The 14,625-nt window shown below is 48.0% G+C and overlaps 1 protein-coding gene across 6 annotated transcripts in view; it reads right to left on the bottom strand.

The window, feature by feature from the left end:
• Window positions 1-1,080: 1,080 nt before the first annotated feature.
• CHD2 (chromodomain helicase DNA binding protein 2) overlaps window positions 1,081-14,625 on the bottom strand; it is a 69,419-nt gene continuing 55,874 nt past the window's right edge. For all 6 annotated transcript variants that reach the window (XM_053273192.1, XM_053273193.1, XM_053273191.1 and 3 more), the window contains 9 exons: window positions 13,302-13,424; window positions 12,227-12,355; window positions 11,398-11,538; window positions 10,600-10,734; window positions 9,799-9,977; window positions 9,053-9,152; window positions 6,279-6,489; window positions 5,013-5,262; window positions 1,081-4,047 (listed from right to left, as the gene is read on the bottom strand). In XM_053273192.1, the coding sequence (XP_053129167.1) occupies window positions 3,714-4,047; window positions 5,013-5,262; window positions 6,279-6,489; window positions 9,053-9,152; window positions 9,799-9,977; window positions 10,600-10,734; window positions 11,398-11,538; window positions 12,227-12,355; window positions 13,302-13,424 (1,602 nt within the window). In that variant the 3' untranslated portion in view covers window positions 1,081-3,713. The remainder of the gene's footprint in view (window positions 4,048-5,012; window positions 5,263-6,278; window positions 6,490-9,052; window positions 9,153-9,798; window positions 9,978-10,599; window positions 10,735-11,397; window positions 11,539-12,226; window positions 12,356-13,301; window positions 13,425-14,625) is intronic.

Here is a 14,625-nt window from a genome sequence, read left to right as displayed (position 1 = left end):
AAGCCTCCACTTTCGCTTTTGAATAAGCCACAGTTTCTCATTACACAGGAACTCAGGAAAGTGTGGTTGGTTCTGGCTGTGGTTGGTTCACACAAAGCAATTCAAGCCCCATCAACTGTCCGTGTGTGTGTTCCTGGTGGGCAATTCTCACCCCTCTTGCAAACCAAAAGTCAAGTATGCTGCCTGTTTCAATTTAGAATAACAGGCCTTTCACCCATTAGGGGTCATGCACCCATTAGAGCACTATCTGCTCTATGATATTCCCCTTGGGGGATGGGAGCCATAACTCATTTGCTTGGAAAGCTGGTCTTGTGGTAGTAAGCATGAACTGTCCCCTTTGCTAAGCAGGGTCTGCCCTGGTTTGCATTTGGATGGGAGACTAGAAGTGTGAGCACTGTGAGATATTCCCCTAAGGGGATGGAGCCACTCTGGGAAGAGCAGAAGGTGCCAAGTTCCCTTTCTCGCTTCCCCATGATAGGGCAAAAAGAAAGATTCCTGCCTGCAACCTTGGAGAAGCCGCTGCCAGTCTGTGTAGACAATGCTGAGCAAGATGTACCAATGGCCTGACTCGGTAGAAGGCAGCTTCCTATGTTCCATGGAGAAGGTCCCAGGTTCAGTCCTTGGCAGCATCTCCAAGTAGGGCTGAGAAAACCTTGGAGAACAGTCCAAAATCTTGGAGAACTTCTGCTAATCGGTGCAGGCAATACTGAGCTAGGTTGATCAATGGTCTTGGTAGAGCATCTGCTTGCCTGCATGCAGAAGATCCCAGAGTTATTCCCTGACATCACCAGGTAGGGCTGGGAGAGACTTCTGACTGAACTGAGCTAGATGGACCAAGGGTCTGACTCAGTATATGGCAGCTTCCTTTATTCCTAACCCCTGATTTAACTAACTTAACATCTTGACTGCACAGAATCCCCACGGGATTCCTGCATCTGTATTTCTAATATATTGCAGCCAGTGTCTGAAAGGAAAACCCCTTTCTGTCCAACCAGCAGCCCACCTGAAATCCCCAAGCTGATAAGCACAGGCAGGATGCCTCTTTCTGCCCCGGCAGACAAGAAGGAGAAGTTGGCCAAGTTTGTGAAAATGTCCGCGTCACATTTTAATATACAAGAATCGACAGCTGTTGTACAATGTAGGAAAATTTAATACATACTCTATAAACAACATATTTACATCAGAAATCACTAGGACAGTGGCAAAGTTTTGTCACAAATATAAATTAATATTAATTACTGTCTTTAGTCAACAGGGTTTGTCGTCTTCCCAGAAGTCCATGATTTGATGAGCAAACACCCTTCCACACCCTGGTTATGGAGGGGAATGTGATGGGTACATTGAAATACACCACAGCAAGGTTTGTTTTTTCCACAAGCCCCGAATCCATGAATAATCCACCCGGCACACTTCAGTGCTACCTTCCTTACACCCTACAGAGAGTAAGAGTTCCGTTTCCTTCAGATTAAGTGTTCAATATTGTTTCAGAAAACGTCAGAAATAAAGATCAATGTAAGGTTTATTTTTTTCTGCCTGCAAAAGAGACTCCAACAACAGCAGGGTTGGGGGGAATGCTTCAGGAACAGCCATACAAGGTAGCGATACAACCCCTGTCTTAAAAACAGGACTGATCCACTCCACACACCAAATCACGATCCCACGGTTGGGTTTTTCCCGGGGTGGATACAGTGACAAAAAAAAAAGGGGGGGGGGTTATTTAATCTGATCCCCCTCAATCTGTTTGTAAAAAATACAAGATTTAATAAATATCCCATGCCCCAACCCCCATGGTAGAACCTCTGAAAAAAGTCACAATTTGAGTGTTTTATCTTTTTCTCTTTTGCCTCATTTTCCTTTCTGGAAAGTGTATCCCCTGGGCATGAAGAGCTCTTCTTCCGTCTTGAAACATGTTACTCAGAGACAAGTCTGATGGATCTTAGCTGAGCTTCCACCCCCCATAATACTTGTAGGGTCAGGCCAACTGAAAACAAAAAAACCCCCAATGTTCACACTTTGTTTTTCCGCAAGTCCCCTGATTAGCTACAACTTTATGGCACGGAAAGAGGCTTTATTGTTAACAGACACATTTCATGACTTGGCGTGAAACGATAACCATTCTAGTCAGTCCTCGTCACAATCTTAAAGGTCTTTCTCCGCCTTCCCATTTCCAGGAGATGCACTCAGAATTCACATTATAAACCAACCACCCTTTGTGAAAATAAAAGGACCCCCCCCCCTGCACTTAAGAAATTCCATAGTGTATTTTCTACCATCAGTTTAGTGAAGTCAGAGGAAACACATTCTCTCTTTTTTACACACACACGCATGCACGCACACGCCTGAACCCTTCCAAAAACTAGGTCTAACACTCAGGGCTGTATTTTTCTTTCTCTGTCAGATTAAAGTAACACTGTGGGAATTCACCTGGCAGTAACAGCTTCATCAAGCTTTCCGACGTCTGCCCGCTCAGCAAGCCAAGAGGCTTTTTCTTTTCTTTTCTTCAGTGGGGAGTGGGTTTATTTACTTCCCAGCTGTTTCGTGGAAAACTTTCCAGAACGGATGCTTTTGAAGTTTTCCATCACTGCTCAAAGGAACTGCTGATCAGCAGGACCTTTAACGAGAAGTCTGCTGCTTTTGTGTAAAGGTGCCTCTGCTCATCCACTCTCCACTCAGGTGGCCCCCTCATTTTACCTTGTTCTGCTGCCTCCCGTTCCTTTAGATAATGCTTGCGGCGTTTCTAACGCTTTGCTCTCACGGGAAGCGCTCGGGTACCATTTTGAGATGCTCATGAGCACCTGAGAGCCCACCAGGCCTGGCTTGAGTCTGGCTCTTTCACGGGTGTCCACAAGTCTGCTGCGACAATCACCTGAATTGGCCTCACAACTGTGGTTAAAGAGGAGCTGAGGAAAAACCAGGGGACAGGCCCCTCTCTCAGGAAATGCCGACACTTTCCCTCACAGGAACGTTAATAAAGCCCTCTATTTCCCCTCCTAATTTGGACCCCTTCCTGCTCAAACCTCTACAATCATACTTCCTTCTGCAGCCGATAAAGTGAAATGAAGAAGGCATGAGAAACAAGAATCTCTGTAAGGAAAACATGCGTCTGTGGGGTGTTCACATCATGTTATCCATAGATCTCCAAGGCCTACAGTGAGATTCGTAGATTTGAATTCACTCCCCTACCCTGCCCGAGACACACACACACACACGTCAAATCTCCCTCCATTTTAACAGGCCGATCTGCTCAAGCGGTTCCCTCCTCTCCACCCCACACCTCAGCAGCACCTTAACACCAATGCCATGCAGAATTTTTATCTTTTCCTCTCCACCATCCTAAGCAACGGTCAATCCAAGTTCCAGGACTTTCCAATGGTTATGGGAGTGGGTCCAATGCAACCTTCAAATGCACAAATGGAAACTGGAATTGCGGGGGACGACCCCTTCAGGCCCAACCTTTCCCCGACAGGTCGCTAGGATGCAGGGAAGTCAACTCCCAACGTCTGGCCAGTGAGGTGATGGGAGGAGAGACCAGGACAGAAATCCAAACGCCCCCACTATGTCCAGCTCCTATGACCCCCATTCAGACACAGAGCCCAACGGCAGCATGTTCGGAGTCTCCGGTTCTGGGCGTGACGAACCAGCCGCGGCTGTTCACCTCAGCTCAAGTTACCCCAGGGTGCGGTTCTCCCTCCTCTCCTCTCCTCACCCAAGTTCTATGTTTTCCGGGCACTCCAGTTATAATCTGGATTGTTCTTTTGTTCTAAAGACCGGTCGAGGGGCGACCGGTGAACAAGGGGAGACTTGGCTTCATGGGGGGACTTCTGCGCAGGTGGGGAGCGAGGGTCCGAGACTTGGGAGTGGGGAGGGGGCAGCGGCTGCTTGTAGTCTGCCGACTTGTCGAGATGGAAAGGCCGGTAATGGTCCGAAGGCCCCTGGCCGTGGTAGCCCATGGGGGGCCTGTGGTCGGACATCCTCCGAAAGTCCTGCGGGTGGTAATTCTGGGGCCTGAATTCGTCTGACCGCCGCCGCTTGGAATCGTGGTGGTGTCTGTGAAGAAACAGAAAGGCGTCAGAAGAGAAACTGGGAGGTTCCGTCTCGGTCTCCAGAGGCGGGGAAGAGGCTGACACAGAACCTCCCATTCCCTGGGGTGGCTCATAAACAGCCACTTGTCTGGTTATTATCACCACCATTAAATACTGCTTTTCGAGGAGAAGAAGAAGAAAGTTCACAGAGTTCCTTTTACATTGCAAGAGGGGAAAGAGAAGATGGTTCTTGTCCCAAAAGGTTGCTGAAAGAAAGCTCGCTCGGGGCGGGGATCAGGAGTGGGGGGTTATGGGCAAGGACTGGGAGCTCAGTTCCGGGACGGAACGCAAAATCCCGAAGCTGAGCATGTACTCAGAGGTACCCCGTAAGAGTGAAAGAGCTCAAAGGGGTAGGAGAAGCTCTAAGTCCATTTATTGTGGCTGGAGGTGATGGCGGTTGTATTTCAACAACAGAGGGCCAGGTTTGCCCACCTCTGCTCTAACTGTGGCTCTGGCCGCAAGCCGCTATTTTGCATCTGCCCCTGTTGGTTTCTAGTTTAAAACAAAACAATAATTTTAAAAAAAACAAAGTAAAAAACAAGAGTTTCTGGGAGAAGGGGAAGAAGAGGGGCGGAGAAACCCCACAAGCCAGAAGATTCCCCCCTCCTGCCATAACAGATCTTCTGCCTTTCTAGGGTTGTGTAAAAGACCCACTACAAATATTTATAGACTATGAATACTACGACTAGCAGTAGTAGTTCTAACAATCTGTCCGTTGCCTTGGGAAGAACAGTACAACATTTTAGGACCCTGCATAGAATGACGGAGGGCCAAGGGCTGGTGAGAAGAGAGGCACAAATCCCGTGATGTCGGGAGGCCAGCACTCGACACAGCAAGCCCTCTGGCTCCTCCTAGTGGTCAGCCTGAGGCAAAAAGATGCCCACGCTGGAAAGCCCCTTGCCCGAGACTCTGGCAAGGGGAGCCACTCGCCTGTCGTAATAGTCCCTGTGCCCCCGGTGGTCGCGGTCACTGTTGTACTGCTCATACGGCCGCTTGCGGGAGAGGTTGTTGAGGCGGTAGTTGCCCGAGCTGCGGTGGGGTTCGCCGCGCAGCCGCCGGTCTGCATAGTGGTGCTCCTTGTACCAATGCTGCTCGTACTGGTGGTGCCGGTCGGCGCCCCACACTTGGTTGGCATTGCCGCCGTAGTTAAACTTGCGGTCCCTCTGCCAGTCGCCACGGTCTGCACGTAGGAAACACATCGGGACATAGGGAGCTGCCATATATCGCATCAGACCCTTGGACTATCTAGCTCAGCACTGGCTACCCTGACTGGCAGTGATTTCTCCCAGGTTGCAGGCAGGAGTCTCTCCCAGCCCTACCTGGAGATGCTGCCAGGGACGGAACCTGGGACCTTCTGCATGCAAGCCTGCAGATGCTCTACCCCTGATGCTCTGCCCAACCCACTCAGGGGAATATCTTACAATGCCCACATATAGTCACCCATCCAAATGATTGACTGATAGACAGCCACCTTTGGGCCAAAGCAGTCCAGGTGGTTCACCATTTAAAATAATGATTTACTTTCTAAGAGGCACAGCACAAAAGGAAAATTGAATGAGGGCAGAAGAGAAAGAGCACCTTGCCCCATACGTCCGTACCCAGAGCTTAAGATCTGCGAAGGCCCAGCTCTGAGTGCCCCTACCAAATCCAGTGAGACAGGTGGTGACCAGGGAGAGGGCCTTTTCGGTGGTGGCACCCTGTTCCTGGAATAGCCTCCCCAGTGAGGCTCACCTGGCACCATGACTTTGTTTTTTTAGATGCCAGATGAAGACCTTCTTGTTCACCCAGGCTTTAAAAAGAAAACCGCTTTTGCATTTTATTGTAGCTTTTTGTTTTTAATGTGCTTTCATCTGCATGTTTCCTTCCATTGTGTGTTTTATTTGCAAGGTGCCCAGAGAACAATTGTCCTGGGCCGGTCAATAAATAAAGGTAGGACTCTTTGTTATTATTAACAAGGAAATTCAGGTGCCGGTGCTTTCGTAACAGGATGACCAAGTGGAATGTTCCAGGGGGTGGGGAGAAGTCAGACAGCAGCTGACCGCAGCCAGGCCAATGGAAAGGACCTCGCTGCCTCGCCTCTGAGGCCGTCAGGTGGAATTCTAACCTTTTGAGTCAGTACTTGGGAGGGAAAAAGTCCCCAAAGGTGTAAGCATGGGGCGGGGGGATCTCTTTGTTGGCTTCCTTTGAGCCTCTCACCTGCGTTACTGAAATGCCTCTTGTTTGGGTGGATGTAGTTGTCCCGTGGGTGACCGTGCATCTGGGAAGGGTGTGGCAGAGGCGGGTGGAGCTTCTGCGAATGAGGGCCGTGAGGGATCTGAGACATGTCGTAATCCCGGCTGGAACTCGAAGGCTCTGGCCGGAAGGGCTTCTTGCCTCCCGAGGCCTCCTCTTTTTTCCTCTGCTCTTGCTGAAGATAACAAGCCGGGTTGGGAGGAAGAGGGTGAGGGGGTGGGGAGTTAAACACGCATTCAAGGTAGAAAAGGCTTCTGGGAACTGGCTCTGACTGAGCCTCACCTTACAAGACCAGCTCTCTGGGCCCTTCCACACAACTTTGTCGCTGGGCCAAGGTACATGCCCTTTTCTTAGTTGACTGATGAGTTTAGAGCAGAGCTGCACAGCTTCAGAACTCCTGACTACAGCTCCCATCATCCCTGACTTTGGGCCGCTATGGCCGGGGATGATAGGTGTTGTAGTCCAACAACACCTGGAGGACCAATGTTGTGCAGCACTGGTTTAGAGGATAATAAACAGGATAATAAACTGCACGCTCCTAACACCAATTAGAATAGGCACCTTATGACAAATCTGGACAGACTTCAAGTCTATAGGACCCACTTTGCTTTTCACTAGAACCCCGAGTTCTACCAATGGAAGACAGGGCAAAATAGAGGCTCCAGGCAAGATCAAGGGGACAAACACCGAGAATTAAGGTGCAGGGTACCTCTGAGCACATGCTCAGGCCAGGGATTTCCTTTGGGTACCAGCTCACAGTAGGGATGTGCACAAAACACTTTGTGAGCATCCGGGGCGGAGGGCAGCGGGTGCTTTAAACAGAGGCAGGTCTTACCTACCCCTACGCCATGCCGCAGCCACAGCGCAGCGTTATCTATCCCAAACATCCCCACCACTCCATTCTTAGCAACGATGGTGTGCGGGGGCTTCCTGTCTGGGAACAGGAAGTTCCCAGCATCCAGCCAGGGCCTTCGTCAACATTGCTGAGCACTCAAAATGGTGTCCGCGCACACACGGACACCATTTACACGAAGACAGTGGGAAGCTGGGAACAGGGAACTTCCTGTCCCGAAACAGGAAGCCACCACATGGTGCCGCTGCTAGGAACAGAGCAGTGGGGATGTTTGGGATGGATCGTGCAAGGCTGTGGTGGTGCAACAGAGAGACAGGTAAAGTCCTGCCTCCCTCCATTTAAAGGGTCCACCACCACCCCGCACCACTTCCACTTTGGCTCTCGAATCGTTTCGATGCCTCGAATTGGAGATGCTGAAACAAGTTGTGCACATCTCTAGCTCACAGTCCCTTCCACAAAAATCCACTCTGGGTCTTCCCCCCACAAGCTTTATTCATTTCAGCAGACTTTTTATTTTTATTTTTTAAATTGATTGGGCTTTTTGTGGGAGGCCTTTTCTGGTTACTTTTATTAAAGAGTCGACAACCAATTGACTGTAAACCACCCAGGCTCTCAACAGAATCCTATGTTCCTTCTGCCCACTCCTACCTTAGGATAACTGGAATTCTGATTACATTTTAGGGCAATGAAGGAAGATGCTTGAGAAGGAAATTCCAGAACTGGGGAAGGTCCCTGGATAGCAGAGGATACAAACAGCCTGGGGTCAAGAAAGCATCTAACCGCAGAGGAGCAGCTGACCTAAAAGGTCCACCAAAGGTCTCTGGACTGTTGCGTCATCATTTGGGAAACGGGAGATAAACCTATTTTAGGTCTGGCAGCAGCCGGGATTGTGAGATCATCTCCTAGTGGGAGTATCATAAAAACACCACTTTCTATAAGCAAAGTAGAGTTGTCTTGGGGCCCAGCTGCTTTTCTCATTCTTTCGTCCATCTGGCCCTCCAAATTAACTGGCCCTTAATTGAGAAGAAGTTGCTGGAGGCCCTTGATGGGAATTTAGTAGGGGGAATTAGGACAATGTCCAAGCATACTAAACACCACACTTCACATCCCTATCCTTATCGAAACCTGTCAACGCTGCAACCTTTCTAAGGCGGGCTTTATTTCCATCACATGCAAGAAAACTCTCTAGGGCATCCTGGTGTGTTTTCTCTCTCTCAAATATTTCTAGTCTTCGGCTCTTGGACAACCAAGATACGTACTTCCTTTATAAATTATCTTGTATTCACCTTAATTTGAGTTGCCCCAATGAAGGACAATTGGGGTTTTTTCCAGAATCAGAAAGTATTCCAGAACCTTCTCTGGTGCCCCCTAAATCAGCTGAAATCCGATTCAGAACGTTCAGCATATTTAGAAAACTAAACTAAAAAAGCACACCGTGTTCATTTTACATGCTGTCTAAACATTTTACTAATAGCCAAAAGGATCTGAACTTAAATATTTAAACAAGGAAGGATCAGCCACAGCTGCTAGTAGCCATTTCAAAAGATACAAGCAGAAGCTGGGAACAAAGAGAAAGAGGATCTGGACCAAACTAAGACGCTCAGCTTTGACTACTGAAAGCTTTACTCAAGCGCATTCTAATTTCTAAGACTGTGTCAGGATCCGTGTTCCTTGTAACAGGGATTCCCAGATGTTCTTGACTACAACTCCCATGATCCCTAGCTGCAACAGTCTTTGTCTGGGGATGATAGACGTCATAGTCAACGACGTCTGGGAATCCATTACAGAAAACCTTGATCAGAATATTTACACACACTTACACACACACACACACACACACACACACACACACACACACACACAGAGTTTGCATTTCCAACCTCACCTCCTCGTCCTGGGATCGCTTCTTGTGTGCCATTTTATACAGCTTGTGCAATTTCCTCGCATCAAATTCTGTGAACTTGGACACAAATATCCACAGGTTCCTGGGAGGAGGCAAACAGATTATTTCCCCCTCTAAACGTGCAAACAGCTGAAGAGAGACTGCTGATTCCCATCTTCCTCCATCAGCCTAGCCTAGACGTCCCATCCCCCTGGGGCTGGTCAGTGGTGACAGAGAGGCCCCCTCTGCATGTGCCCAGGGACACTCTGTAAGTCATCATCTAAGTCAGAGCCCCATCACCACCTCCTGCGGCAGTAAATCCAGTGTAGGTTTTGCCCTGTGCAAAGAAGCACCTTCTTTTGTCTGACTGGAATCTCCTGCAAATCGGTTTCACGGGATAACCCCAAATTCTAGTAATGTGAGAGGGATAAACGCGTCTCCCTATCCACGCTCTCCGTGTTCACCTGTCCTCGTAGGGAAGATGCTCAGGGCTTCTGACCCTCGTGGGTGCCTTTCCTTGCCCCTTTCCCAGCTCCAAGGGATCCTTTCTGAGCTGGGACGCCCGGAACAGCACATGGCCCTCTCGACCTGTGCTCCATGTCACAGGCCAGCTGCTTTGCTGCACAGAGGTCAACGGGAGCCCTAGAGAGCCACGCTCACCCCTTTGCGTGCTCTCACCCCCATGCAGGCTCTTGGTCACACCAAAGCGTGACGCAAGGCTTAGCAGCCAGATGGAGCGACGGGGTTACCTTCTCCAGAGCTTGATGTGCTCCTGGTCGGAATAAGCTTTCAGGCACTCTGCGATGCGGTCGCCGATCTTCAGGAGGCAGCTCCGTGTGTGCTCCAACTGCTCCTGGGTCGACAGCCCTTTGTCCGGCTTGTCCAGCTGCTTCAGAGCTTTCTTGACCGGCCTCATCCTCTCCTTGCACTGGGCGGAGAATAGAAGGAAGAGATCAGCCATGGCACTTGGGGGGAAATGTGCCCAGCTTCTTCTTTTCTACTGCTTATCTTCTAATCTGACACGCATTCTGGGAGGCAACTCAAAGATGGTTTCCGAGAGAAGCTAAACCAAGGATTTGGAAGTTCTGGGCTCTTCCGTCCAAGAACCGACTACTCTGAAGCGTTCAGAAACAAGATGTCTGCTAGCTGAACCCATCGGGGCTGGAAACCTTTACTCCAGCAGTGGCCAACCCAAAGCTCTCCAGCTTCTGTAGGACTACAACTCCCATCATCCCCAGCCACAACTGCTGAAGGCTCTGCTTTCCATTTCCCCTCTGTATTAAAAAAAACCACCCACTTTTATGAAATTGTCGATTTGGGAAATAACAACTCAGGAGTTAGCTGGGGCGGGGTGGGGTTTCTTTTCACTCTTTTTCTTTCTTAATGATTGGTTAACATCTTTATCTTATATTTTGAATTAAGCTGTTGGTGATGCTTATGCATTTTTTTAAAAAAAATTAAGTTCCTTGCTAAAACTATAATGAATGGATGTGGGGCGGTGAGTCATACTTCCCTGGATGCTCAACACACCTTTCTGAGCAAACACTTACTATGCTGAAGGTTTCCTGGTCCAAGTCATCGTCTTCCTCGTCTCCAATAGGGATGGGTTCACTTCCAGCTGTAATGTGGACAGGGCCCTGAGATCTCTTCCCCTTGCTTCCAGATTTGCCCTCGCTGCCTTTAGACTGCAGAAGAACAACAACAAAAGTTCTAGGGGTGTGCCATAATTCTACGGGAGCACTGAATATTGCGTCAGGTGCAGAATGCAGCATCTTGGCAGCGTGCTTAGCTTTCACATCGGGTGAAAGATTCCACTTTTCCATTGAGGTGTTCAGTAGTTCCGTCTACATGTTTAGCTGACGGCTGTTGTGTGTACACTGATCAAGTAGGGTGTGTGCAAGTGTGAATGGGGTTATACACGAGAGCTGCAGGTGCAGGGGAGCAATAGCAGGAGAGAAGGCATGCCCTCAACAGCTGCCTGTGGGCTCCCCAGAGGCATCTGGTGGGCCACTGTGTGAAACAGGATGCTGGACTAGATGGGCTTCCTTGGGCCTGATCCAGCAGGGCTGTTCTTATGTTCTTAAATTTAAAATCCTGCGCATAGAGAGGCAGTTCATAGGCCATTCACATATGCCAGTTGCCAAATTATGAACATTCAGATGCAAACCAGTTTTAAATTATATTGTGAACTGCCGAGGGACTTTTTTGTATGGGGCGGTATATAAATTTACTTACTTACTTAAATAAATACTAAACAAATAAACAAGGGAAGCCAAAGCGGCCTATTCTAGGGAAAGCAGCCAGAGCTATGCAGAATGCACCAGTTCTGTACAAAAGATACGCAATACCTTTTCCTTTTTCTCTTTTGTTTTCCTTTTCTCTTTCTCGCCTTCCTTTTCTTTCCTGCTTGTGGTCTGTTTTTCTTTGTTCTCTTTGTTCTCCTTTTTCTTCTGCTTCTTTTTCACAGGGCTTTTTTCCAAGCCATCCTCCTAGGAAGAAGGGAGAAACCTGACATCCAACACAGGCTCTAGCATTAGTGTTTCATCCTATCTTGTCTCATACCCAGATATCTGCTGGTACTAGAGCCCACAGGAGTAAGCAATATACCAGTAGGTGTTCTGACCTGTGCTGTAATGGCTGTGTTCTGCCACAAGGTGTCACTACAATGCACTATAATGCATTCGAATTCACCAAGAGATAGCACAACAGTGACATTCAGTGACGGAACACGGCATTAGGATGTGAAGGCGCTCTCTGAGTCTGGAAAACTCATGCAACATGAAGGTGATTCTTGCATTATCTATGGCGGGACAGGTTTTTTAAAAAGTGTCCAGTTCTGTGGGACCAAGCTGTTCAATAACTGGAGACAGAGCTGAAAGGGTCTAAACCTGCTCCCTGTCCCTGACTTTTGAAGACACTGATAAAGGAGCACGACTATCAAGCATAAACCTGCTCATTTGAAGAGCCCTATCCTGAGTCCTTGCTTGGAGTGAGGAAGAGAAAGACAGGGAGGGAGGGAGGGAGGTTCTGACTCACTAGTCCATTTCCTCACACTCAGAATCTATGAAAATAATCCCTCCAAAATCCCATTATACAAACTGGCTCCTGATAGTATTTTTATTGAACTGTGCCATGAGAAAATGAACACACACAGCAGACTGGCCAAGGTCAACTTACCTTGACCTCTCCTTCTTCTGAAGGGTTGTCCGAATGCCGAGGAGAAGAGAGCTCATTTCCCTGCTCATCTCTGCCTTTGGGAGATTTGTTCTCTTTCTTGACTCGTGGCTTCCTCTTTTTCACCTTGTTCTAAAGGCAAGAGAGAAGCTGGTTAAGGCTGACAGCAAGACCAACTTGCCAACTTCTGAGAGAAGCACCCCTTCTGGGTGTTTAGACTCCAATTCAGAGCCTTCTGCATAAAGCACACCAGGTCGCCTACCCTTTGACCACTGAGAATCCTGCTTGGCTTTATCCCCAGTTCCGAGATTTCCCACAAGACCAGTTCAGATGATACGGCCACAAGGAGCCCCAGCCTCCTCTCCTCCCCCTCCCCTCTCCCGAGGAGAACGTTTCCCACAAAATAAACCGCATTTTCCTGTTTTGTTCAGTCTCGGAAACCTGTTTTGTCCAGATAAACCAGGATCAAACCATAGTTTCAGATCCTGATTCACCTGACAACATATACTAAACCACAGTTTCCTGGACATAACTGGAGACGGATGTGTCTTCCAAACTGTGAAAGGAAACCGTCAATCTGCTCCCCTTGAAAAAGGAAGAGGAGGGGAGAACACACCAGCTCAGGGCTTTCCATGACTCGTTCACAATGATCTAAAGTTAGTTTGTTTTCTTATTCTGGGGTTGTATTATCCTGTGTACTGTAAAAGCTGCCCTGAGCGTGATTTTAGTTGCAGAAAGGTGGCATATATATAGATATAGATATAGATATAGATATAGATATAGATATAGATATAGATATAGATATAGATATAGATATATAGTAGAAGCAAACAAATAAATTATGGCTCTGTTGGTTGCCTGCACCAAGGCACTAAACACGCTCTCTTGTTTTTAAGTCTCTGTCTCTCCCTACAGAATCTAGGAACCTGAATGTTGCCTGCTCATAGTATAATCTCACGGAAGTGTGCAAAAGTTATTTGATTGTTTTTTTAATTGAAAATTTTCCCTGTTTCCCTCTGTTCAAGAGTTCAAGGCACTTAACCGAAGAAATACACATGGCCCCATCTGGTGCACTGACCTCTTCTGGCTCTTTCACGCCGTCCTTTTTCTCCATTTCTTTCTTGAGTAGCTTCAGCAGGTAGTCAACTCGAGCCTGGAGCTGCTTCCCTTGCGGCTTTTTGTCTGTCTCGACAGGCAGGATCTATAACCAAGACATTAAAAAAAAATCAACATCAGACATTAATGCAAGCAGTCATCCGACAGAGACAATCCAGTACACACTCCCTGTCACATACAACCATCCAAACACGGGATACGGAAAGCCATGCTGTGCAGGAAAGACCCCGTCCCACTTTGTTTTATGCTTTGCAATTGGGTGTGTACTTGCCTGGTTCTGTGTCCACTCCAAGCTCTGTAAGGGTTTAAAAATGTTGCTGCCTCTGACAAGCAGCTCTGAGGCAAAGGTTGTCAGCTGCAGAGTTTTGGGGGAAAGTTGTAAACTGTTACTATTCGTGGTCTCCCTTCCGTGAAAGAAGGTTCTACCTGCCTTGGGTAACAAACTCTCTCATTGGCCAAGGTATCCCTTTAGGACTGAATAAAAGGGAGACGGTACTACAGGCCAGGAAGAGAGGGAGAGGAGAGATGAGGAAGAGAAGACATTTTGCTGCGGGGTGTTGTGTGAGCCAGAAGGCAGAACGCGAGCTGTATAAGATCGGGCTGAAACTGCTAGGGAAGTTAGCAGTGAGGGAGGTGGTCTTACTGAATCCTGCTAGGCCTTGTGAGAGAAGGCTAGCAAGATTGCTGGCTGTATTCGTAATTTCTGTACTCTTGACAACCTAGCCTTTCATCTCCCTGTACTTTTTTTCTTTCTTTCTTTTCTCTTTTTGCATTTCTGAAACCTTTGTATCTCAAGTAAACCTGTTCTTGTTTCTAATATATTTTCTGGAGCCTCTGTCAGTTATTTAAATCCCACCTCACGCCCGCCCTCTTTACCACACGATTAAGTTTTGGTCTTGTTTTTCAATGACAGAGGGTTTAGTGACTGTAAGCCTAAGCAGTCACACTGGTTTAATAGACTTTTTGGTGGCAGCAGATGGTTAGACTGGCCCAGCTGCAGCCAAACCTCGCACGTGGCCAAAACGATGACGCCAACAAGCTTGATAAAAACTCAAGGAGGGAGAGTTGGGAGACCTGGTGTGTATATTTGGTGACCAGGAATAGGTTTATTGAGCTTCTAACATTTTAAGAAGCGGGACAGAAATAAATTAGGTTGAGGAGGGAATCTCAGATTCATCTCAAGCCATAAACCACCTTGGTGTGGGTTCACACAAGCACTTTAATCTTGGTAACCCGCATTAAACCTAGATTCGAACTATTGTGTGAACCAGGTTGCACACACCCAT

The sequence above is a fragment of the Hemicordylus capensis genome, chromosome 10 (assembly GCF_027244095.1).
Source record: "Hemicordylus capensis ecotype Gifberg chromosome 10, rHemCap1.1.pri, whole genome shotgun sequence".
NCBI lineage: Eukaryota > Metazoa > Chordata > Lepidosauria > Squamata > Cordylidae > Hemicordylus > Hemicordylus capensis.
The sequence above is the reverse complement of the archived record's forward strand: the minus strand, read 5'-3'. Positions and strand labels throughout refer to the sequence as shown.